This window comes from Chionomys nivalis, chromosome 7 (assembly GCF_950005125.1).
Source record: "Chionomys nivalis chromosome 7, mChiNiv1.1, whole genome shotgun sequence".
NCBI lineage: Eukaryota > Metazoa > Chordata > Mammalia > Rodentia > Cricetidae > Chionomys > Chionomys nivalis.
The window spans coordinates 94113539-94139266 of record NC_080092.1 but is presented as its reverse complement, the minus strand read 5'-3'; the positions used below and the strand labels follow the sequence as shown (position 1 = coordinate 94139266).

General features: G+C 52.4%; 1 protein-coding gene across 4 annotated transcripts; it reads left to right on the top strand.

Annotated features, from left to right (window-relative positions):
• The first annotated feature begins 759 nt into the window (after positions 1-759).
• On the top strand, positions 760-25512 carry Cdc42ep4 (CDC42 effector protein 4). 4 transcript variants are annotated; one of them, XM_057776675.1, is made up of 3 exons: positions 1540-1883; positions 16773-16878; positions 22715-25512. In XM_057776675.1, exon 3 carries the CDS (start codon positions 22819-22821, stop codon positions 23893-23895), a length of 1077 nt encoding a protein of 358 aa, XP_057632658.1. In that variant the 5' UTR covers positions 1540-1883; positions 16773-16878; positions 22715-22818; the 3' UTR covers positions 23896-25512. The 4 variants fall into 4 exon arrangements, with proteins under 4 accessions (XP_057632656.1, XP_057632659.1, XP_057632658.1 ...); XM_057776673.1 differs by lacking the exons at positions 1540-1883; positions 16773-16878 and adding an exon at positions 760-895; XM_057776676.1 differs by lacking the exons at positions 1540-1883; positions 16773-16878 and adding an exon at positions 1184-1204.
• Positions 25513-25728: the final 216 nt, after the last annotated feature.

The window sequence follows — 25728 nt, the reverse complement described above, 5'->3', positions numbered from 1 at the left end:
AAATAGTTAGGGAACTTCGGCCTAAAGTCGAATTTATTTCTTTCAATGATGATTCGTGGCTGGAACTTCCTCTACAAAGAAGAGAGCTCGATGGTGGCTGCTTCTCAAAGGATCCGGTCGGAGAACTCGGGAGTGAATTCCAGCAGGTTCCCTGAGAGGGTACTAACGATGCCCGTGGTCGCCAGGCAGAGCGATCAAAGCCAGTTCACCATGCTGAAAATTTACCGTTGCCCAATCCGGCCGGGTATGGACTCGGGCTGGCCTAATCCTCCCGCGTTCCAGATTGAGACGGAATTCACAGAAATCACGGAGCTCACGCTCCTGCTCGTGTCCCCAGAGTCTCTGGCCCAGAAGTGGGTAGCTGGTCGTGGAGGGAGCTGGTGGGGGGCGCGAGGGATGCCTCCTGGACAGGGTGGGGAGTAGATTCCTTACCATTGTTCAAAACTGGAAGAGCCCAGAGAGGGCCTTCTCTTGGGCTCTGGGGAGGGGATGCGCTCCTGGTTCTGCGGAGTCCAAGTCTGGTTCCGCCCCAGAGCACGGGGGACCTGGGGTGGGGGCGACTCCTCACAGCAGGACCAGCTCCAGCTACCCCACAAGGAGCTGGGGGGAGTCTAAGGCTTTTAGGTTTGAACCTGGGAGGCCGAGCAGTCAGGCTGAGTTCCGGGACAGCCATTGGCTGCTGCGGCGGCGTGACATAAGTGCGGAGGGGTGAGGGAGGGAGGGCTGGGCGGAGCCAGGGAGGGGAGTGTCCCAGAGCCTAGCACACTCGGAGCCCGGGAGCCAGAGGAAACAAACGCCGGTGCTGCCATGGGTCGTCAGCCCTGCCCAGGCGCCAAGCACACAGAGGGGAGTTCACAGCCGTGTCCCGCCCGCGCTCGGGGAGCTGGGGACCGAGGTAGGCGATGGGCACCCGTTTGTGGTCCTGCAACCGTGTGAGGCCTGGATTGGCTCGAGATCCTTGGTCGCGTGGAGAGGATAGAAAGACCCCGGGGATGGGGAGACGAAGAGCAGGGCGCACACACACAACCTCTGCGCCCAGCGTTGGTAGGCATGGCTGGCCAGGGGCATCTTGGGTGTCCTGGATCCAGAGCCACACGCCACACACCGTGTCCCAGAAAATCGCAATGTGCGAAGGAAGGGGTGACAACAGGGCTCAGCGTCGCCAAGACTCGCCAATCTGGCCACGGGAGCTGCTCCGGGTGGGGTGAGTGGGAAGGTTTTAAAGGTCCACCCCCTCGCGCAGGAATGGGGTGTGTGTTGCCGTGGGCCAGGCACACAATAATCGCGGTCACCCCGAGGGGGGCGTGTTCGCACAGACTTCTCCATGAAGAACAGCCGAGTTCATGTGTAGTGGCAGAGAGGTGTACTCGCGCTCTCCGGCTTGTACACACGCCGCAGTAGGCGCCACCCGGTGTCGCCCGGCCCGGGAGAAGGAGGGCAGGAGCCGTCTGGAAGGCCATAGCCTAGCGAACAAATACTCCCCCCCTCCCGGCCCGCACAAGCCCTTCCCTCCCCCGCCCCGCCCGCCTCCCTCGGAAGACTTGGAGGCCAAGGCCGCAAGAGGCGCAGGCTCCCGGCGGCGGGGTGGGGCTGCCCGAGCTGGCCGCCCCATTTGCAACCCGGTTGAGGCTTTACGCTGGGGCCCCGCGCGCGCGCCGGCTGCTCCCCGAGCACCGTGCTCGAGGCTTGTTCAGGGGCGGGTAGGTAGCGGTCGGTTAATGATTTAACCGCTTGCTCGGGACGTTGGAGCAGCGATCCTGGTCTCTGGCTCCTCCCCATTCCTGGAGCGCCCCCAGCCGGGGGAACAAATCTGCCCTCCTATGTCTGTGGTGTCGCCTGCAGGAGCTGCCTCTGACTGTTAAGGGGTCCTCTGGCTGCTGTAGGTGAGTGCCCCAGACTGGAGGGGTGGATGGCGGTTGAGCTTCCTGGGAGAAGACGGTGGGACTTGCGTGAGTGTGTGCCTGAGGGGGGAGGGGCGCTCCCTCTCTGTTAACTCAAACCAGGTTCCTTGTGTTTGCCCAATGAAATACTGCGGCCTGGGCTTCGGAAGTTTTCTTTTTCTCCCAGGGAGAATGAGGAGGAAATACAATGCTTTCTCTTTTCTTCTTGGCTGGGAACTTCTCCCCCCTCCAACACGCTCACCTCTTGCAATCTGACCGGCTCCCACGTCCCTTTCTGGCCCACAGCTTCCATTCCTTGCTCAGGTAGTCGAGCAGTGAAATGGGCAAAGAGCCCTTGTGGGCGTCTCTTTGAAGCCCCTTGTCTAATCTTTCCGGAGAGGATGGGGTACTTCCCTCCTTACCCCCAGCAGCCATCTGGACCAGAGACCTGGGGGAGCATAAACAATGAGAGGCCCCTGGCAAGGGGGCTCTGCCACGCAACTTCTTTGCCCCGTCTGGGTTTTCAGTAACGCCTGCAGCAGCTCCTCCCGCCCTTTTCTGAGGGCAGGCTGGAGGAGGGGACCACCAGTGGGGTGAAGTGAATTTTAAAGAACAAAGGACAGGGCCCACAGCAGGGGGAACTCTGCTGCAGGCTACAGGTTTCTCCCAGAACTTGGGAAGGAGGCCGGGTTGTGCTGGAGCCGAGCCAGGCTTCTGGGCAGCCCAAGGGCAGTTGGCAATAATGGGACATCCACTAGGGGCCCAGGAGTTGCCGTCCGTGTTGGGTAGCTGGGACTGTGCTGCGTGTGTTGCCATGTGCTACCAGCTCTGGGCAGCTGCCGGTATGTGACTACTGATTAATGGGTTTATCTCCTCGGAACTGGGACTTTGCCCCTCAATGATTTCCCACCTTGGGGAACATCGGGAGACATGGAGGGGAGCTTCTGGGGGGGGGGAGGGGGTCCTGGGGACCTGCCTTTGGAGGGATTTGGGGAGCTGGTGTGCTAAAGTGAGTCTGCTCCCAAGCAATGGTGATTTAGGAATGTCTCTGCCCCCGCTGGTAAGTTCTCAGCATTCACAGGGTCCCTTGCTCACTTGAGGTGCTCATTGTCCTATACACTCAAACTACTCATTTGAGCGTTCCTTCCATTTTCTGGGGCTTCTGTCTTTTTTTAAAGCCCTCCTTTCCCCCTTAGTTTGTTTGTCACACAAGCTGGCTCTCCTTGTTCTAAGCCTGTGTGTGCCCAATGGTCTCTTGAAACTGACAATCCAAACTTCGGAGCAGGAAGTTGCAAGCAACCTCCAGTGGTCCCTGGGGGTGGGGGGTGTGCTATGATGTTGACTTGTAAAAGGAATCCCAGACCCTCCTTTCAGATCTTTTCCAGAAGGTCCTTGGGTTGCCTCTGGTTCAGGATCACCCCCTTCCCCAGCTGATTTCTATGACCAGGATAGGCTGTGCCCAGCGGTGGCAGGCCAGGTGTCTGATGTTGGTGTCTCTGTCTCCTTCTCTTCCTCCTGGTTTCCCTGCCTCCCCCTTTCCTTGAAGTTTGGATGGAACTGGCAGAGGAGGGAGGTCCAAGGCCAGCATCCTGGATGGCCCTGGAGTAGCAACTCCAGCTGTTCTGGTTAGGACATCCCACAGACACTTAGGCGCTTGCCCCTGTTGGGGGGAGGGAGGAGTCTGTCCCTCAGAAGAACAGAGGAGCTGGATTGATGCCAGCGATAAGGCTGGGGAGTGGAGAGGGGTTGAGCAATCTCACCCTGGGAGTTGAGCATGGACCCGAGCTATGCTTAGGGCTTCTGACCTAATGTCTAGATGCTTTTCCTCAACCTTGGGAGAAAGGACCAAGTCCCAGGGCCAGGGAACACGTTGAGCAGTAGTTTAGCAGAAGTCCCTTGACTGCCGACTCCAGCTTCTGAAGTGCCTCAGGAAGGCTCAGCCCATGTCAGCCAGAGTCTGGGCAGGGCCTGGGACAGTCATTCAGGGAGGGACAGGAAAATGGCTAAAAGTAGCCCTGCCTACTTGCCTGGTGGTGAAAGTTCAGCCATTAGCTTTCCACATTCCTACTCCTGGTGAAGCCCCGGCTTTAAAGTGGGCCTTCTGGAGCCTTGGGCTTCCTTCCAGTGGAGGAACACTAGAGCTCTTCCCTGCACCCCAGGCATCGCTAGCTTGCTCCTCCGGCTCAGTGCCAGGAGGACAGTGCTGGCATGCTGGCAAGCAGAGCTTCCTCTACCTGATACTGGTGAGGTAGGGTCTCCCTTTTCAGTCTGAGGTGTAAACAGTTTGGGGGTATCATGTATGCACACCTAGTGTTCTTCCCCTTAATCCTAGGGCCCGGGCAAGAGAGACCGTTGTATGTCTTGGTGCTCAGTCACGGCTGCTTGGGTCCCCACCCTCTGCCTTGGTTATCAAGGTGGCGGATGATGCCAGCTGACATCACCCCAGCTCCCCGCTGTCTCTGGGTTCTCCTTTCTTCTGTCTCCATTTAGTAGCTGAACTCAGTCTAGAGATCCCAGTTTTCGATCTTCCAAGATGAGACAAGAAAGCAGGTCTTATGTCCCAACTTCTCCCCAGCCCCACCACTTCCTCTCTGCGTTGCAAGCATCCCTCCAAGACTCCCATTCTTTTATAACCCTCTCCTTTCTTCAGAATGTTTCCCAGACCCTGAAGCTTCAGAGAGGGACACTCTGCTCTGGTCCCGCTCTGTCCCTGGAGATTAAGGCTTGGAGAAGAAGAACTTAGATGGAACAGAGGCTAATGGTACCCTGTGTGGAGGACTCGGGAGGAACTGCTCTCTCTAGGGGTTTGGCAATCTTTTGAAGTCTGTATATTGTTGCTGGTAGCATCCAGGTCTCCTAGATTTTGGTGTGGTCTCTCCCTTACCCTTATCCTAGGGAAGAAAGAGAGGGCTTACCATCCTTACTGAACTGAAATCAGAGGGAGACGGAGTTCTGCCTGAGAAGAGCAGGCCCTCTCCATCTTGCATCAGCAAAGGTCAAAGGTGAAGAAGAGGGGAGGCTAAAGCCACAGGCAGGGTTGCCTCACGACCCCGCCCCGGCTACTGGGTGGCAGTGAGGATGGACTCTGTACCCCGGCTTTAGGGGTCAGCTTCATGCCGCACCCTGGGACCTATTGGGTTAGGTGTGTGCAAGTGTGCCCAGGGCTGACCGAGGATCCTGTGTCACTGAGCATGCTGGATGTCTCCCCAACACCTGAGACGTGGGGTACCAGTTGAGAAAGCACATCTCAGTGTGGTCTTCATGTCACCTCTTGCCCAGTGTTGACTGAATACTCCATGTATTTAAGCCTGTTACATATTCACCTTAAGATAGGTAGGTGGCTTTGAAAACTATGAGGAAACGGAGGCACAGATAGCAAGCTCAGTGTGGTGAGCCAGATTATGACCTGGGGATTCTGGCCCTTGACCTGTTTAGCCCCAGCTCCAAAATCAGGAGTGAAAGATGGGCCATCCTTCCTGGGGGGTTTGGTTTCCCTGGAGATTCCACAGTGCCCTTGTGTTCTCTACTCAGCCGAGTACCACTTCCTAGGAGATGTGAAGTCTCCACTCGGCTGAGTACCACTTCCCAGGAGACAAGTGAAACTGAGCCAGGCCTGGGGCGGATCTGGTTTCAAGTGCGGTGGCTTCCTTGTGAGATGAGATTCGGAACAGGAGCGCTGCCACCAACAGCAGGACCACTTCTAGGCCCGGGCAGCTTGTCCTGCATAGGGACAGCTCACTTCCCCACCGGACACCCTTTCCTGTTCCCTCACTGGTGGTGGCAGACTCCTGGAAGCCCACGTTTCCAGGAAGGGAAGTGTAAACAAGTGAAGCCGCCGGATGCCGTGGGGCACTGGTTGTGCTATGTCTTGGCTCCTTGGTCAGTTGTCGTTTCCGGTCCCTTGCAGGCTCTGGCTCCTTTTCTCTTCCCTTGTGGGCAGTCCACATTCCCAGGCCATGGGTGAGAGAAGCCTTTTCCTTCACCCCCCCACCCCCACTGGCTTCCTTCCCCTGGTTCAAGGCAGAGGGTTCTGGAATGAGGATAGAGGTGGATACAGGGCAGAGACTAGAGCACAGCTCACAAGGGCTCCCCGAAGGTGCACCCCCTGTCTTACTGTCTGTTTCTCAGGATTAATAACTTTCTCTGGAATGGTAGAAAATGAAGTACCCAGACTGGTGATTTTTTTTAAAAAAATAAAAACTTTATTTAACTTTATTTTATGCACATTGGTATAACAATGTCAGATTATCTGGAACTGGAGTGGTTGCTGGGAATTGAATCCAGGTCCTCTGTTTTTTTTTTTTTTGTTTTTTGTTTTTTGTTTTTTGAGACAGGGTTTCTCTGTGGTTTTGGAGCCTGTCCTGGAACTAGCTCTTGTAGACCAGGCTGGTCTCAAACTCACAGAGATCCACCTGCCTCTGCCTCCCGAGTGCTGGGATTAAAGGCGTGCACCACCACCGCCCGGCTCCAGGTCCTCTGGAAGAGCCGCTAGTACTCTTAAACCACTGAGCCATCTCACCAGCCCTGGTGATATTAAGAATTTTTATTTATGTGTATGAGTGTTGGCCTGCATGTATGAATGTTCACCATGTGTGAATTGCCTGCAGTGGGAGCCAGATTCCTTGGAGTTAGACTTGGGCACCTCCATTTGCTTGCTGGAAAGCAGACTCTGGCCCTCCGCAAGAGTACCAAATACTCTTACCGAGCCGTCTCTGACTCCTGAGATACACACACACACACACACACACACACACACACGAATGGGGGTGGGGCATGTGACACTGTGGAGGTCAGAGGGCACTGTCATGTGCTCGGTTCTCTCCTCCCACTATGTGGGCCCTGGCCATCAAGCTTGGTGACAAGTGTCTTTATCTTTGTTGATCTGGGGAGATTTTTAACAGGAAACTGTGGAGCTCTGGGCTTCCTCTGGGTGTTCAGCACCTGTAGTCCCCACCACTTCTTCAAGACTTGGGGCCCAACCATGAGAGGTCCCCCCCCCAACCTCCAATATGCTTTATACCAGAGTGGAAAACACGCAGAGTTGTCTTGATTCTCCTCTTAGCTCCATCTTTAGGAGCTATGTGACTTGGGTGATTTAAATGGACTCTGTAAGCCTCAGCTTTCTTTTCTATGGGATGGAGACTCGGTTGTTGAACTGTGGTGTTTGGTATCGCAGATGCCCAGCACAAGGGGCTTAAGTACCCAAAACAGTTTAATGAGAACAGTGCATCTAGGACCTGGAGGGGGTGGTCTACCCCGGACTTCTTGCGACCTGTACACTGGGGAGAGGATCCCCTGGTGCAAGGTCTGGCTGTTTCCCTGAGTCTAGGGGACATCTCACATCTGAGATGTCCGTCGATTGGACCAACATTGGGAGGCATCATTCCAGACGACTCCTGATTCCAAAGTAGACAGCAATCCCTCCTTTCTCACAAGTACAGGGCTGATAGCCCTGCCAGGTTGTGTTTCCCGGACTTCTCGGCCTGGCGCAGGTCTTGGAGTTGTACACCCTTATACATGTTAAGGATTGCAAGTTTGAGTGGGACGTGGTAGCAGACATCTGTAATGCGAGTACTCCCAGCGCTGGGGGGAGGCAGGAATATCTGTATGTTGGAGATGATGACGAATATCTGTCAATCCTGGAGAAGGTGACAATGGCAGTAACTGTAGGACAGTGCTGTTGCTAGGAACATAATACTGGGAACCGAGGGTGACTCAGTGGTAGGACACATGCTGACATGTGTGAGGCCCTGGCTTCTCTGCCCACTTCTGAATGCCACTCCCACTTCTCCCGGTGAAGGAATAGAAGGCCAGGCATACACGTAACTTTAACTTTCTATAAACATTTGCTGAGCCAGGGTTTCTCTGTGTAACCCTGGCTGTTCTGGAACTTGCGTTATATACCAGGCTGGCCTCAAACATATAGAGATCTAGGCAAATCTGCCTCTGCCTCCAGAATTCTGGGATTAAAGGCGTACACCACCACTACCCAGCCTACTTTTTTTAAAAATTAAAAAAAAGATGAATTTTTAAATTAACCCAGCACACTCAAAAAAATATTGCCATTTCCATGCATTTGTTGAAAATTTGAAGTGGTGGGGCTGGGGAAGTGGCTCAACACACACACACACACAAATAAAAAAGTCAGTGGACATGGTGAAGTGCACCTTTATTCCAGGACTTGGAAGATAGAGGCAGGCTGTTCTACATAGTGTGTTCTAGGCTAGCCCCAACTACATAATAAGACCCATCTCAAATAAATACATACACCTGTGGTATATTTTATGTTCTTTAAGATACAAAAGCTTCCCCTGGACAGTGGTGGTGCACTCAGGAGGCAGAGGCAGGCAGGTCTAGACGGTCTACAAAGTGAGTTCCAGGACAGCCAAGGCTATTACACAGAAAAACCCTATGGGGGAGGGGGATAGAAAAGCTTGAGGATCCGTCCTGTCTCTCACACTGTGTACTGTAGTCTGGATGCCAAAAATTTATAAATATTTGATTAGTGTTTGGATTTCAGAAAATTTACAGTAACAGCCACACACTCAGGTTTTCCCAACACGCTGAAGTATTCCTGTAAAAGAACCAAAAGTCTGATTTAACATTTAAAATAATTTGAGTTAGATGTTAAGAATTTGTTTCCCAAGTCATACCAGCCACAGCTTAAGCACTTGGTGGCCCCTCCTGGCTGGTGGCTACCATATTGGGTGACTAGGTTTAGGATATCATGGGAATGCCAGGTGCGAAGGAAACACTTTGTGTCTTCTGTAGTGTTCCGTGCAGTGGTGACAATTGTCGTAGATGGGACAAGATTTTTTCTCTCCTCCCCTCTTGTGGCCCAAGCTGGCCTGGAACTTGGAATCCTCCTATCCCAGCCTTCCCGGTGCTGGGACGACAGGTGGATGATGTCCATCCCTTTCTTATTCTGAGATACAGATGGAAGAATAAGTAGGTTAGAAAAGCCAGGACAGCTTTAGAAGAAACAGTTGAACAAGGACCCTCACCCTGCTGGATGTTCAAAATCTGTTCTGCATGGTGAGACTCCGGATCTGCTTTAGAAACAAGCAGAACAAGGAACAGAACAGCTCTTGTGGAAGCTGGCCCAAGCTACACCGGATCAGGAAGAAGTTAATATCTGATAAAGCCATATTCAGTTACTTTTTGCCAATTTTTACAACAAAGCTGGTTTTATATAAGAGTTCAGGAAAATTATTGTTCTTTGTTACTGTTATTTTTTCCTAGTTTTGTTATTTTATGTGTATTAATGCTTTGCCTACATAGACATCTGCACCGTGTGTGTGCATTGCCCAAGGTGGCCTGAAGATGGGATGGGAGTTGCAGATGGTTGTGGACTGTAGTGTGGGTGCTAGGAACTGAAACCGGGTCCTCGGGAAGAACAGCCAATGCTCTTAACCACTGAGCTATCTCTCCAGCCCTTTTTCTGTGTTGTTTTGTTTTGTTTGCTTGTTTGTGAAGTCCTGGCTGGGCTGGAACTCACCACATAGACCAGGTTGTGACCAAGTCACAAAGATCTGCCACCATACCCAGATTTGTTTTTAAAGAACAAAAACAAACAAACCAGATAACATCCTGCTCTGTGCCTCAGGCTAGGCCAGAACTCACGTCAGTCGACTCAGGCTACCTCAGTTCTCCTCACGCACCTTACCTCCCCAGTGCCGAGATTATGGGTGTGAACCCCTGACCTCGCTAACTTGGTTGTTCCTGCTTGTTTTCACTGTTATTTATGTTATATTTATATTTTATATAATACTATTTATTACCTCTGTGTGTGTGCGTGCGTGCATGCGTGTGTGTGTGTGTGTGTGTGTGTGTGTGTGTGAACAGGGTCCAGGTGAGCATTCTACCACTGAGCTGTAACCCTGACTTAATGTTGAAAGAGGCTCTGGCCTACATTGCCTAGGTTTACCCTGAGTTTACGGCATAAATGACGTGCTATACTTGAACTTGTGTCCCTCCTGCCTTAGACTGAGGAGTTGGGCTCCCACGCTGGTAGCTCCAGGCCCGGCACTTGCCTGTTGCTGGTCTTTGTGTCCCCTTTTTTGTGACTCTGTAGAGGTCACAGACGTCTGCACTTTCCGCGTTTCTTTGGTGGGGTTGTCCTGTCTCCTGTGACTAGTTAGTTTGCCTTTGCCCATACTCTCGCTTTGTTCTCCCTTGGGAGGAGAAGTCTTTGATTGGTGAGATGAAAGCCAGAAGACAGGGAGCAGCTTGGACCACATACAAATGAGGCACTTGGCAAAGCGTAAATCACTATAATGTAAACAGGCATATGATAAGTTAGCCAAAATATTTGCAGACTATGTCTAAGATTTAAAGAACCAGGCAAGTCCACTGGAAAATGGGAAGCCCCTCCTGCCAATAATGGAATGGGCAAAAAGCTTCAGTGAGCAGTTTCCATTAGAGAAGGTATGAGCTACAATGCTACAGTTTTTTTTTTGTTTTTGTTTGTTTGTTTGTTTGTTTTTTAAAAAAACAGTCATTTTTAGTAACCAGAGAAATGCAGACCTCAGGCTTGGAAGGAGAGGTTGTGTTTGCATTTTAGTTTGAGTTCAATGAAAGCCTGGTGTGATACATGCTTGCCATTCATTACAGCAGCTGGGAGGTAGAGGCAGGAGGATAGCTGACAGTCTGAGGTCAGCCCGTCTGTGTAGCAAGTTCCAAGACAGTCGGGGCCACAACCCTGTCCCAAAGAGGAAACAGAAGCTCTGCAGTGGTGGCACACACCTTTAATCCCAGCGCCAGGAAGGCAGAGGTAGGCCAGCCTGGTCTACAGAGTGAGTTCCAGAATAGCCAGGGCTACACAGAGAACCTGTCTCATAAACATAAACATGAAGCAAAAAAGGAGCTAGAGACTGAGACAAACAAAGGGAAGGCGCAGGTGCCGAACGTTGGGCACTGTCACCCTGTGTTGCTGGAACCCTGTGATGGCACAGCATCCTGAAAACAGAAGGACAATAAGAAAAAGAACTGATTTTTTTTTTTCCCAGCAATCTTACAGAAATAAATTCAAGCTGGCATTTTCAGGGAAAAATGGAAGTTACAGAGTCTAACCAAAGAATAAAACATTTATGAGAGACTGGCTGGACGGACACTGGGGGCATCAGGACTGCATTTGAAGTGGTGTGTAATTTACGAGCCCAGGAGCGCCTTCAATTTCCAGAAGGAACAATGGCGGGCTTTCTTCCCTGTCTGCAGTGCAAGGTCCTAGCTGGGTAACGAGGGGGAACTATCCAAAGCTCTGCTACCCCACGGAAGTATGCGAGCTTTAAAGTCAAGTTTTCGTTATGCTTTTAATGTATTTATTTTAACTGTATGTGCATGAACATGTGCACATGTGGGGTGCAGGTGCCCACAGAGGCCGGAGCCCTCCAATCCCCTGGAGCTGGAATTACAGGCAGGGGTAAGCCCCTGGTGTAGTTGCCGCAAACAAAATCCAGGTCTCTTCTAAGAGCAATTTTACATCCTCTTAGCCCCTAAATCATCTGTCTAGCCCTTCTTTTTTTTCTTTTTTTTCAAGACAGGGTTTCTCTGTGTTACAGCTTTGGCTGTCCAGGAATTTATTTTGTAGACTAGGCTGACCTCAAACTTAGAGACCGGCCTGTCTCTACCTCCTGAGAGCTGAGATTAAAGGTGCCACCACCGCCTGGTTCAAACTTTATCTTTTGAGATAGGGTCTGTCACCTGTTTGGCACAGGAACTTTCTTGTCTACCCAGTGCTGGGATCACAGGCACGTGCCACTCTGCCAGAGTGTTTATATTGACGCTCACAAATCCGAACTCAGGGGCTCATGCTTGCATAGAGCGTAGTTTGCTGACTGAGCTGCCTCCCCAGCCTCCAGGATGGAGTATTTAACAGCTCAGCGACCACACAAAGCCAGTGGCCACTCTGCTGGACGTCAGGTGTGGAGTGTTTAATAACCTGAGGGTGAAGAGGTGGCTTGGGGCCAAGAGCACTTTCTTCTCTTGCAGAGGATTCAGGTTCAGTTAACATTACCTCCATCACGAGCCGCACAACTGCCTATAACCCCAGGATCTGGGCTCTGCCTATAACCACAGGATCTGGGCTCCCTGGACACCTGCAAAAATTGCATGCAGATATGTACACATTAAAAAGTAAATATAAAACCTTTTTTGTTTGTTTAGTTCTGGTTTTTCGAGACAGGGTTTCTCTGTGTTAGCCCTGGCTGTCCTGGAACTCACTCTGTAGATCAGGTTGGCCTTGTACTCAGAGGTTTGCCTGCCTCTGCCTCCAGGTGCTCTGATTTAAAGCATGTTAGAAATTAAAGGATTCAAGGCATATGCCACCACCGCCCGACTAATATAAAATTATACACATACATACATACACACACACACACCCATGGAGAAGTGGTGGAAAATGGGAACTGGAGAGATGTTCTGTTATGGAGGACTGCTTTTTTCCTTGCCTGATTCACTCTGTGGTCCCTGCCCTGGCTAACTTACGGCCGCCCAGCTCCAGCATCCTGCTACCTCACCCCAGCAAGCAGGGATGGCCAGGCCATGTGCATCCCATTGCAGCTGTGGAAAGCATGGGGTGATGCTGGCGCCTCAATCACTTTCCCCTCCCGGAAGGAGCCATCAAAGACAGGATGTTTCTCTTTAGGAAGCAGGATGTGTGCCCTGGCTCTGCTTGGGCAGTGTCAGCCTGGCTTGACTGGCCTCTGGAAAAGGTGGAGTAGATGCCTAGATCTGAAGATTAAAGGACTGCCTTGGGTCAGGATTCTGACCTTCCTCCTTGAGATCAGTGTTGGGTCGGGGCTTCCTTGGGAAAATTTGAAGCTAGACCTTGTGCTGACCCCATTCCTAAGTACCCAGGAGAAACCTGGCCTGAACTTCTGATGGGTCCTTTCTGCTACCTTCTCTGTAGGACCTTGGGAGGCATGAAGTTGAGCCGTCCCTAGGGCAAACCTCTAATCAGGGAGCTGGGAAAGCAGATTCTGATCCTAGTCGTGTTCTTTAGGCAAGCCCATGCTCCTGAGCCTCTCCGAGTGTATGTGTGCCAAGGACGGCTAGAGATGGTCTTCCATCGATTGGTTCAGAAGCTATGAGAGGGAGTGAGGACATTTGACCTGCCTGAGCCTCAAATCCCCTTCCTTTAAAATAGGGGTGAGCATGACACCCTCCGGCATGGTTGTATTGAGGTGCAGAAGCTTGCGTGCCTGTTCTCCTGGCCCTGGTGCTAGACACACAGAAGCTACCCAGTAAAGGGGAATAGTTGACAGCCAGAATTTTCCTGTGCATGGTCAGTTGAAGGGAACACCTTGTGCTCCTCGCCCTTGAGTGACCCCTGCCCTTTCCTGTTTCCCCTTGTCTCATGCTATTGCCTCATAGCATGGGGTGGCCAAGCTGGGACTGTGGGAGGAGCAAAAGCCCGGCTTTCACCTGCCGGGAGTGTCTCTTGACAGGCTGTCCCTGGGGGTGGCTGACCTCTAGAGGTGCTGGCTGGAGGCCAGTCTCTGTTGGGTGGGCATGGTTACCGGTCACCTGCTTGGCCAAGAAAAGGGGTTGAGCACCAGGAAGCAGCTGCTGGGGAGTGAGTTCTCTTTCTGGGGGTGGGAAGTGTGTGGGAGGGAACAGGTGATCGGGTTTTTGCAGATCTAGGAGTAAGTCTATTTAATCTTTATATCTTTTTTATTTTATGTGTATGGCTGTTTTGCTTGCGTGCATGCAAGTGCACCTAGTGCCTGCAGAGCCCAGAAGAGAGCATCAGACTCCCTGGGGCTGCATTTCAGATGGGAACGGCCATGTGGGTGCTGGGAATCGAACTTGGGTCCTCCAGAAGAGCTGGCAGTGCTCTTAACCTGCTGTGCCATCTCTCCAGCACCCAGAGCTTTATATCATAGATTGCCCACTCTTACCCCCTAGACATTTAGCAGAAAGCATGAATCTTGGGGGTGACGAGGAGGAGGAGGGAGGGACAGTTGTCAGTAGGAGAGCACTTGCTGAGGTGCAGAGCCACTGGTCCTTGATGCTGTCCCGCTTAGAGATGCTGCGCCCTGACAATGGAGAAGAGTTTGAAATTAAAGTCTTTTCCTTAAGCCTTTGATGCTTTGGAATTTTTATTATTATTATTATTATTATAAGTTTCACCACATTAAAGGGAACTTTTGGGGAGGAGAGGCTGGGGAAATAGCTCAGTCAGGAAAGTAGAACAAGAACCTGAGATTGATTCCTGGAAGCCATGGTTAAGGGTGTGTGTGGTTGGGGGCGTGGTTCAGAGGGTAAGGGCACCTGCCCACAAGTCTGATAACCTGTTGATACCTGGGTCATACACAGTGGAAGGAGAGAACTGACTTGTGTAAGTCATCCTTTACTAGTGTGCCATAGTGCCCATGTGCACACACACATAAAATGCACACACATGCATGAACACACGCATGCACATGTGAGTGAGCACCAGGAAACTTTTTATTTTTTGAGACAGGGTATCATTGTGTATATTAGGCTGGTCTCAGACTCACGGAGAGCCACTTACCCCTGCATCCCAAGTGCTGGGACGAAAAGCATGCACCACCACGCAGAACCTTAGTCAGTTCGCCTCTTGAGCCCAACCTATTCTCAAAAGGGTTGAGCCCAGTCCTTTCCAGGGATTGCATATACAAGCAGTTGAATGGATAAATGCCCCCCTCTGTGTGCCACTGCCTGCTGTTTGGGGAACTGTTCATGTGGCTGCATGGCCTCTGGACAAGCACCCCACCCCTGCCCCCACCCCTCATGGTTTCGTGACTCTCCACGAACCTTCTGCTTCCTCATTTTCTCAGCCCGCCCGCCCCTTACTGCAAAGCATCTGGTTCTTCCCTGCTTGTCCTCTTGTGAGTAAGGCTTTGATGGTGATTAATTGTGCATTTGGGGTTTTCTCCTTTGATACAGTTCCATGGGGTCTGTTTCCAGATGTGGAGGTGGCTGAATTACTTCCGCTCCCCGCCTCAGTTCCTCAGCTCCCTGACAGTTATGCCCCTCGGCCACCCGTCCTGAGGTCGTTAGGATGTGAGCAGTTCCTGGGATGCGGTGCTATGACTGTCCCTGCCTTGTGGAAACGTGCCCCCCTCCCCATACACCTTTTCTGGCTCTCAGTTGACAAGTTGGTAGACAACACAGGAAGGTCTGACATCTCCCTGGGGCTGATTCATTTGCAAGTGTTACTTGGGGGAAACTTTCAGGTTGTCAGAGATGTGAGTTCTCATACCACCTGGGTCCCCGAACTCTGTGACCTTTGGCAAGTCACCTGTCCTTACCCCACCCCCTCTGTGGCCCCAGAGAGCTACATTTTAGCACCCACCCCTGCTCCTGGGCTACGTGACAAGAATCCAGTCATGTGTGGGAAGAACTTAGCAGAGCGTCACAGCTGTCCTTCGGTGTCCACAGTGGATTGATTCCAGGTCCCCTGGGACACCAGAGTCCACAGATGCTCCAGTCCCTTCCATGAGACAGCCTAATATTTGTGCAGATCTCAAGGGGCGCCTAAGCTTTCGATTCCCACAGTACCAGATGAGATGTGGATGCTGTGAAAAGAGCCGTATGGCATTGTTCAGGGTTCTACGTGTTCAGTAGTTCTGTGTGTAGCGGAGGGGTGTGCTCGCCTGGGCATGCGTGTGGAGGCCGAGCTGGACGTCAGAATGCCTTCCCTCTTTCCCCACCTTTATAAAAACTTAATTTTATTTATGATTAGTGTACCAGTCTATATATGTGTCTGTATTTGATGGTTGCTTGGGTGGGGGAGGGGCACGCACTTGTCAGTGGATTGCAGGGACTGGATTCGGGAGGTCAGGTTTGTGCCATGGGAAGTCAGGTTTGTGCAGCAGGTACTTTCCTGCTGAGCCATCTTTCCAGTTCGCCACATTTTTTTTCCCTCCACATTTCTTTTACTTATAAAAACTTGTTTTTAAATTTATTTATTTTTATATGTTATAAGTGTTTTATGTCCAGATATGTATGTGTGCCATATGCATACCTGGTACCTGTGGAGGCCAGAGGAGGGGATTGAGTCCCTTGGGACTAGAGTTACAGTTAGGAGCCACCACGTGGGTGATGGGGATCCAACCCAGCCATCCCCGCCAGCACTGTTGACCACTGAGCCACTTCTCCAGCCCCCGCCTTACTTTTCAAGGCAGGTTCTCACTAAACCTGGCTGACAGGGATCTCCCAGGATTCACCCATCTCTGCCACACACGTGTACCCCAGCCTGTTCTGAGCACTTGTATTCTGATCGAGTCCCCAGTGGAGAATCTGCAGATCTAGAAGGCTGTCCATCTATTGATTTTATTTCTTAAAGGACAAAAAACTAAGCCTTAGTAGTTACTGCATGGTTGGCAGTTTAACCTATGCGGAGCTGAGCATAGTGGTGCATGCCTTTCACCATAGCACGTGTGGGGCAAAGGCAGGAAGATCTCTGAGTTCAATGCCAGCTTGGTCTACTGGTGAGTTCCAGGACAGCCAGGGCTACATAGTGAGACCCTGTCTCAATCAGTCAATCAATAAATCAGAAAAAACAAAAACCAAAAGCAAAAACACAAGAACAAAAACAAGAATTTATATACACATAAAGGACATTTCAGGTAGGCCTTCCTTCCTTCCTTCCTTCCTTCCTTCCTTCCTTCCTTCCTTCCTTCCTTCCTTCCTTCCTTCCTTCCTTCCTTCCGTTTCTTTAGAAAGAGGTGTTTCTCTGTGTAACAGCCCTGGCTGTCCTGGAACTCACTCTGTAGACCAGGCTGGCCTCAAACTCACAAGCATCCACCTGCCTCTGCCTCCCAAGTGCTGGGATTAAAGGCGTGTGCCACCACCGCCCAGCTCAGGTAGGTGTTTCTTACATGGTACCTCCACGCTTTTGATTTTGCGCCTCTGTTTCAGCAGATGGAATCTGGAGGAGGATTTAAAACAGACTTCAACCTGTAGTCTGGGCTGAGTCCCCTAATGTGATGTTCCCATCTCTTAAAGCCTGATTCCTCGCCCAGCCCAGGTATTTTAGATGTTTGTCATGGGGTGGGAAGTGGGGTCATGATGTCGTGATGGTGAGTGTTCATGATTCATCCCCAGCTTTTATTTCTTGGAATCAGGACTGTTTGGGACAGAGAGTATCTTAAATAAGTACAGCCCAAGCTCCTTGTACAAACAGCAGACTTTGAGATACCGGGATCTTCTGCAACCACAATACCACACAAATCCTTAGAAGTCCTCCTCTTTAACAGTGTGTGGCAAAGCCCCCACAGCTCTGCTGTCCCTCAGCTGCCCAGCCCTGGCCTCTCCCTGTCTTCACTTCATAAAGGCTAGCGGGTGTTGCGGAGAATACCAGATCTCTCTCCTGAGAAAAGCCAGAGCTGCTGGTCTCTCTTAGAGGTGCGGCCTGCGGCAGCCTGGCTTTCTTGCCCCTTAAATGTAAAGAAGCACAGGACATTTGGACACTTCATCTTTGGACAGAGTTAAGTCCTGCCTAGGGGCAGGTACAGCATTGTCTCTGTGAGAGAAGGCATGACTCAGCTCTGGGAACGGATCCCTGGAGTCCCCATGGAGGCTGCCCTTTGACCCACCCTGGCCACAACTCTGAAACCCTCCCAGAATGTGTCCCCCGGTGTCCTCCCAGCCACTCTCATGGCTTGCCTCCTCCATGCCTAAACTCCAGAAAAAATACTCGGACTGGATTTCTGTTTCCCCCTCCTCCACGACCTCCAGGTCTAATGCCACCAGGAACTTCCCAAGGTCCTTGGTTTATATTCAGCACAAAGGACCAAACTCAGCTGGCCTGTGCTCTGACCATGTGGGTTTTCATTCTACCCTTTAAATACTACAAGCATGTTCCCACCCCAGGGCCTTTGCACATGCCATGTAGCTTCTGTCTGCCCAGGTTTCACAGGCTGCCTCCTGGCTGCTCAGGGTTCAGTTCACAGTACCCCTTCCCTAGTGGGCTCTTCCGCTCTGTCCCCATTTCCACACTTGCTCGCATCACCCAGTCCCCCTGTTGCACACACACCCCTCCCCAGTCTCCATCTGTGTGTGCCTTGGGAATGATAATGGGCCATTGTCACTGCTCTGTTTTCAGGGCCTGGAAGAACACAGTCATCCCTCAGTATTCATGGGTGATTGGTTCTGGGATCCCCTCAGATACCCAGATCTCAGATGAGTCCTTTGTCTAAAATTGCATGGTTTGCATATAACCTGGGTACGTCTTCCTGTGTCCTTCAAGTAGGCTCTGGGTTCCTTGTGCACACACAACGCGTGGGAATGGTTGATAGAGTTGTCAATTTTGTTTACAGTAAAGGATATGTGTACATGTTTGGTGCCCTGTAGATTTTCCCCCTGCAAACGGTTTTCAGACTGTGGTTGGCTCAGTCTTCGGGTGCAGAAGGAATCCTTGCAGGTACAGGGGGGTGGCTAAATGTCAGTATTGTGGGGGTCTGGAATAAGACAGTGAGTGAGTGAGAGAGCAAATGAAGGAATGGCAGATGCAGCCTCTCAGAACCAGTCCATCCGGGCGAGGGGCTAAAGTAACCACGCTTAGTGTCCTCTTCTATCCGGCCACACTGCCTGGAGCTGGTGTCAGAGGGAAACCAGGAAAGGACGGACAGAGGGTGTGGCTGCCCTTGGCAGTGGTGGTGGGCGTTGAAGCATGTGTAACTCTGTACACTGACTGGGGTGAGCCTCCGGTCAGCTGCAGAGGGGGAGGCCAGCCTCCCTGCCTGGGCATTTAGAGTGGGACATATTGGTGCTGCCTGACGTGTTTGTCAGTCTGCTGGCCAGTCTGGGAGGGTACTTTTCACCGTTCATCCCTCCAGGGAGGGTGGCGACAGGTCCAAGCAAAGGCTGTGCTGTGCTCCCAGAGTCCTGGCTGTGTGTGGGGTTGGTGGATGGGCTTGTTGGTGTCCTAGGGAAGGTGCCGGTTCCAGAAAGTCTTGCCCTTGAAGGCTCAAGAAGACTAGGGAACATTGCAAGCTGCTGGCCAGTTTTCCTTGTCTACCCAGGAAAGTGGGTTGTGGCCTCGGGTGGGACGGGGTACCCACCTGGTCTCATGGGACAGCCAGTTTTAGCCACTTCCCCAGAGCTGAGTCATGGTGTTTAGCAACACTCCTCCCAAAGCCACAGCCCCTGAGGTCTGATCCCTTTCAGAAGGGAGGTGGAGGCCTCCAGGGCCAGCCCCAGGCAGGCCCTCGCTCTGCTTCCCCCAAAGTCCCTGACCACCTTGTAAGTCCCAAACACTGTCTGTTAGAAGTTTGGATGACTTGCTGTTGCTTGGGCCCTTGAAGCCAACACTTCAAGGTTAAGTTTTCATTGACCCTAAAGTCTGTTGCTGTGCTCAAACTCTGAGACCCTGGAAGATGAGCCTCATCTTACGACCGGGGCGACAGGAGAATTTAGGAGAATTTCTTGCTAGATTTGGAAAATGTTGTCTCATGCCACACAACCTGTGCCTGGTCTCGTGAACGAGATCACAGGAGGTAGATAGCATTGCGCAGACCTGCATTGTTCTTCAGGAGGCAGAGAAGGGGCTCTAGGTCTGGCCTAGGATGGCATGCATGGATGTGAAGTGCCACACTGATTTTCATTAAGTGTCCCTACTCTCCCTTTCTCTATAACCCCACTGGCAAAGCAGTGTTGGGGGAAGGAGTCAGTCAATGAGATGTTGAAGGCCTCTTCCTTCCCTCTAACTGTTACACTCTGGATACGTGGTCCCTCTGGCTGGCAGCGCGGGTATCTCTGGAGAACCCCGGGCTGCCGAGCCTGCGGGTCCCCCACCTTTTCTTCCTATTGAGCTCTTCAGATGGGAAACCACAGTATGGCCAAGCTTGTGGGGGACGGGTTCCTAGACTTAACAGTGCGGCCTTTCACAAATGTTACAATCGTGGGTGCCCTCCTGCCTCTCCCTCGCTCTCGTGTTCCTGTTTCTTATTTTCATCTTTGCCTCCGGGGGAATTAGGGAATAGGCACCCTGACCATTTCGGATGCCATGACTAGGGGGTTGGGATGGTGCTGGAGGCTGCTGGTATCTTAGAAGAGATCAGGGGTGCTGCAAATGACCTACCACTCAGCCAACACCACCCCCAATTTAAAAAAAAAAATTGACTGTCCCCATGAATCCTTAGGCCATCCTAGAAAAATGAGTCTGTTTTTAGAGGCAGCAAGCAGGCTCCTTCCCGGACCTTCTGGGCAAGTGGTAGGGGGCACTCCGTTGGTGGTGGGCAGCAAACAGGGCTTAGTACAGTACCCAGAATCAGAAGAAAGCCTTAGCAGGTGCTCACCCTGGGCTGGCAGTGCTCACTGGGGTGTGAACCCAGCTGAGGCTGAGTCACCACCTCAGTGACCCTGCTTTCTCACCCGAAAGATGGAAGAGTCTGGTGTCCCTTTCAGCAGTGTGGGAGTCTAGCACGCTGGGTGAGGAACCTTCTGTTCACCTGGTAGCAGAGAAAACAGAGGGGTGGCCGGGGTCACATTTTAATGACAGAGACTATGCCTCCTTTTGTTTTTCCCTTTTTTGTTTCCTAATTGGGGTGTGGGGATGAGAGATGGCTCAGCAGTTAAGAGCACTGCTGTTCTTCCAGAGGACCCAGGCTTGGTTTCTAGTACCAGCTTTTACTCCAGTTGCGGGGGATACAACACCCTCTTATGGCCTCCCTGGACACTGCATGCATGTTGTACACATACATACATACATACATACACCCCACACACTTAGAAAAATGTATATGACACGCACATCACACCACAGTCCATGTGCGAACCTCCCACCTAACCTCCCACCTTGTTTGAGACAGGGTCTCTGGATAACCACTGTGTAGGTCAGGTTAGTGAGCCTCCATGTGTCTGAATTCGTTGACTGCCGTCTCTCTGTAGGTGGAAGGATGCAGGTACATCTGGCTTTACACAGATTCTGAGGCTCCAGACTCAGGTCCTCACACTCGAGTGGCAAGCATTTTACCCATTTCCTCAGCCCTTTTTTTTGTTAGGCTAAAGAGAGTTTTCCTCAAAATTTGCTCAGGGTTCTCCCTGACTCTAAGGTGGCCCAGGTCACCTGTATAGTAGATCTACCTGCCGTTGTGTCTGGTTCCTCTTGGTGTTTGCTGAGACCATTAGTGTAATTGCTTGGGTGCTGCTCTCGGTGGTGAGGTGGCCATCAGACTGGCTGTTTGACTGGAATGACAGACTGTAGGGGAAGGAAGATGCAGGGAGCAAAGAGAGGTCAAGCAAGGCGCCCAGGGGCTGTGCTGTGGGCTGAAAGGGGCTGACATGAAGGCAGACGGAGAGATACTGAAGGACTGCATGAGGTTGGGGTGGTGGTGGCCCCACTTTAAATGTTGAAATCCAGCTGTGTGACACGGGTGCTAGACAGGAATTAGAACTGGGACCTGTTAGAACCCTCTGGAAGCCTTAGCTTGACAGGAAGGTTAGAGTCCAGCTGGCAGGGACAGAGTGATGTAACAGGTGCCTTTCAGGAGGGGGACATTTAAAATGCTGTGCAAAGCAGATGGCCTGGAGGACTAACTCTGGATATGGAGGCCTTCTGGAGCAGCACTGTCCCTCCTTAGGGTTGTTGTGGGCACCGGATGTTGGGGTGTTAGAAGAGGATGCCTCGTATCAAACGCAAGCGGGGAGGGTGAGAGCAAGGGAAGGGTGGGTGGCTGACTGTGACATCTGGAGGGTAGCAGAAACAGTCCTGGAGGTTTGCAGGGAGGGGGTGTCACTGTGGTTGGGTTTTTGGGGGTGTGGGGTGGGGGGGTCATTTGTTTGTTTAGCTAAGAAAGCAAAAACAAGAGTGAGAGGCATAGGGCAGGCTGGAAGACCAGTTAAGCAACAAACAGGAAGGGACAGGTGGCCTGGGTGGCCTGGCCTGGGGCAGCGGGAGCAGCCCAAGCCTGCCAGGCCTCACTGAGCCCTGCAGTGCAACTGGTGTGTCCCAGTAAGACCTGGCTGTCCAGCTGTCAGTGGGATAGGGAGGGAAGGGGCAGACATCCAGGGGCCCCTGCTCTGCTGGGGGAAAAGGACCTAGTTTGGGACCTTGACACTAAGCTTTCCTTGCCAGAGGCTGTGCCCTGAGATCCCCCTGTGCTGTCCCTGAACTTCTAGTTAGTCACCCAGGGCCCTGCATTTCCCAAAAGAAAGTCATCTAGAGTCCCATCTAAGAAACCAGGAGGGAGTTTCCCCCAGCTTCATCTCCTCAGGGGATGGGAGATAAAGTGAGTCTCTAGCAGAGTTAGGGGCCTCACAGTGATGTCACAGGCAGGAATCTTCATGCATGTGGCACCCCATAAGAGCTGGAAGGTCAGGGAGCTGGTTCTGTGGGTTCCTGCATCCCCACCCTAATTCTGATTCAGAAAGAGCGAGGCTGGCCAGTCGCCCACATGTGTGAAGTGACAGGCTCCGTTTGGGCCTGGCCTGGCCATTCTGTTCTCTCTGACTCAGGCTGAGGTGTCCACCGACTCCACAGGGATCCAGGTTAGACAGCAGGAAGCTCCTGTCCACCACTGGCTGTCTGGACCCTGTTTGCTTTAGTACGTTTGGGATTGTAACTGCCGTTTAAGGTGGTTTGTTCAAACAACAGTCCAGCTCAGGCAGGGATGGGGGTGACCGTGTAGAATTTGAGGAGATTATTTCCATCTCAGGTGTCAGAGAAAAATATGTCTCTGCTACCGACCTCTTGCCCAGTTTATAAATATCTTTCCGTTAGGAGGCGTAGATGAGGAAGGCCACTACTGGCAGTTTTCCAGCAGTTTTGATGAGAAGTCAAGGGTTAAATGGTGATCCTTTGGTGCGTGGACATCGTGAGGCTCGTCTATATTAACCCTTTGCTTTCTGTTCTCTGCTTACAGCCCTCTGATTACCCTGCCTACCCTTTGCGCTTGCTGGACTTCCGATCTCACCCCACAGCTGCCTGTTACCTTGGGAGTGTCCGCCTCCCCTCCCAGCCGGCACGATGCCCATCCTCAAGCAGCTGGTGTCCAGCTCTGTGCACTCCAAGCGCCGTTCCCGGGTGGACCTCACAGCTGAGATGATCAGTGCCCCTCTGGGTGACTTCCGCCACACCATGCACGTGGGCCGGGCTGGAGATGCCTTCGGGGATACCTCCTTCCTCACTAGCAAGGCAGGTGAGGCTGACGGGGAGTCCCTCGATGATCAGGCCTCCACCTCCTCGTCTTCCAAACGCAGCCTCCTGTCCCGCAAGTTCCGGGGCAGTAAACGGTCACAGTCCGTGACCAGAGGGGACCGGGAGCAGAGAGACATGCTGGGCTCCCTGCGGGACTCAGCACTGTTTGTCAAGAATGCCATGTCCCTGCCACAGCTCAATGAGAAGGAAGCCCCTGAGAAGGGCTCCAGCAAGCTACCCAAGAGCCTGTCGTCCAGCCCTGTGAAGAAAGCAGATGCTGGAGATGGTGGCCAGGAGACTGGCTCAGGGGAGGTGGGTCCTTATCGGAATGGGGCCACAGGCCCCCACTCTCCTGACCCTCTCCTTGACGAGCAGGCCTTTGGAGACCTGACAGACCTACCCGTTGTGCCCAAGGCCAGCTATGGGCTGAAGCATGCTGAGTCCATCATGTCCTTCCACATTGACCTGGGGCCCTCCATGCTGGGCGATGTCCTCAGCATCATGGACAAGGATGAGTGGGACCCGGAGGAGGAAGAAGGTGGCGGTTACCGTGACCAAGAAGGACCCGGCAGCATGGTCCAAGCACCCCCTTTGCTGGAGGTAGCTCCTCCTCTAGGAAGACAGGAAAGCAAGGCCAGCTCGGACCAGACCTCCATGCTGCCCCCACATGCTCTGGAGGATGACGGGTGGGCGGCAGCAGCCCCCAGCCCCAGCTCAGCACGCAGCGTGGGCAGCTATACCACCCGGGACAGCAGCTCCCTGTCCAGCTGCACCTCAGGTGTCCTGGAGGAGCGCAGCCCAGCTTTCCGAGGCCCAGACAGGGCCCGGGCTGCTGCCCCAAGGCAGCCAGACAAGGAATTCTCCTTCATGGATGAAGAGGAGGAGGAAGATGAGATCCGCGTTTGAGCTGGACAGAAGTCTGACGGTAGCTTCCACAACTCTGGGCTACATCTTCTCCCTGCTGCTGCCTTCACGATGACCTTTGACCTTCCTATGTAGGTGCAGCTAAGAGCCTCATATTGGAGTAGACCCTGGACCTCGGGGACTGGGGTGCCAGGGAGGTAGCATGGGTACTGATGGCCTGACTCTGACCTGTCCTTCCTCCATCGCAGCAGCCTGGGACAGAGCTGTGTCCCAGCAGGAATTCATTCTTCTCTCTCTGGGCCCCTTGCTTCCAGCCTGGCCTCAGATGGATGCCAGATGTTAGTCTGTGTTCCCATAGCAATGCCAGAGCAGCCGGGTGTGGCCTCCTCGCCAAGGTCATGGACCCTGGGGACCAGGGAGGTAGGGTGGCCACATGTCCGGGATCTTCCTCCACCCCTGGCTCCTCACTGGAAGCCTGGTGCTCTTAGGGTTCAGCTGGAGCAGGGGACAGCCTCAAGCAATACACTAACCACAGTCCTTCTGAGGGGCCAGGACAGGGTGACGGGGCAGAAGGAACTCCCCCAGGCCCCAGCTTCTTGGGTTTTTAAGAAGGGGCCCTTCCTCGGTGGCACTAGGAGCAGGAAGGGCTGGCTCTGCCCTATGGGTGCATTTGTTGGTTGTTCTTACATTTAAACCGGAGTAGAGCAGTGTCAGTCCCCTACCAGGGGACTGTAACCCTGTTAGCAAGATTGTCTTGGTGGCACAGTGACTGTTAGCGTACTCCAGTCTGGGTGTACAGACCCCATCCAGGCTGAACCATGTGGGGCAGCCGCCACCAGTGTTTGTCCATGAACCCACCTCCATAGCTGTTAACAGCTGAGTGAGGACTATGTAGGAAAGTTCTGGAATATGACCGTTAAATAATACATTGTTCCCCGAAGTGTGAGCTGTGTTTTGACCAGGTGGTTCCCTCCCCTTGCCCTCCTCTGAAGTGGGCAGGGTCTCCTTCCCTTCTCAACCTCTTTCAACTTGGGGTGGGCAACGGGCCAGGCTTAGCAAGACTGTATTCAGTTTGAATTCCAAGTTAAGGAAAGTGGGTTTTTATTTGTTTGTTTTTTGAGACACGGTCTCTGTAGCCCAAGATGGCCTCAATCTTGGAGCCAAGCCTCACCCTAGGAGCTGAGGTTACAGGTATGCACCACGGCTCCCGATGGCTTGTCTGAAATCTGTTTGCTCGGTTCCTGTAACTCTACCCAGAACATGAGCAGAATCAGGGGCCTGAGCCCCAGGGGTGTCTGTGCTGGGAACAGGCTAGCCCACCTCCTGGTCTAGTATAACCAGTAGGAATCTGGAGAGAGAGCAAGCTAAATTACAGCAGGATTCTGGCCAGATGAGGGTGGTGGCCTGCCATGGGCTGCTCTCCTTCCAAAGTCCTCCCAGATCCTGACCCTGGAACATTCACTGGGCTCCTGACTGGTGTTCCTACATAGGTAGGCTTTGACAGAGCCACAGACCTGTGCCTCTGGCCAACAGCACACGCCCCCTCCCAATCTACCTGGTCATTTCTAGACTCTAAACTTTGTATTTTTTTTCCATGACATTGATAAAGCAGTAAGAAAACATTAAATTTCCACCTAGCACCCCTGGTGTCTGCCTCTCTTTCCTGGGGTCTTATTTCAGGGTGTGGGGAACTGGTCAGTGTCTCAGTTCTAGCAAAAGCAGGAGCTTGAAGCAACTGATCATGCCCAGTCCATAGGAGAAAGGGCAGTGAGTGCTGGGGCCCGACTCACTTTCTCTTCTTTTCATACAGCCTAGGAGGGCAACCCAGGGAGTGGTGCCACCCATAGTGGGTGGCTCTTCCTACCTCCAGTAACC

What these genes read in the sequence shown, in the direction of transcription:
- Cdc42ep4 (XM_057776673.1), top strand. Translation starts at nt 22,819, where the DNA reads ATGCCCATCCTCAAGCAGCTGGTGTCCAGCTCTGTGCACTCCAAGCGC.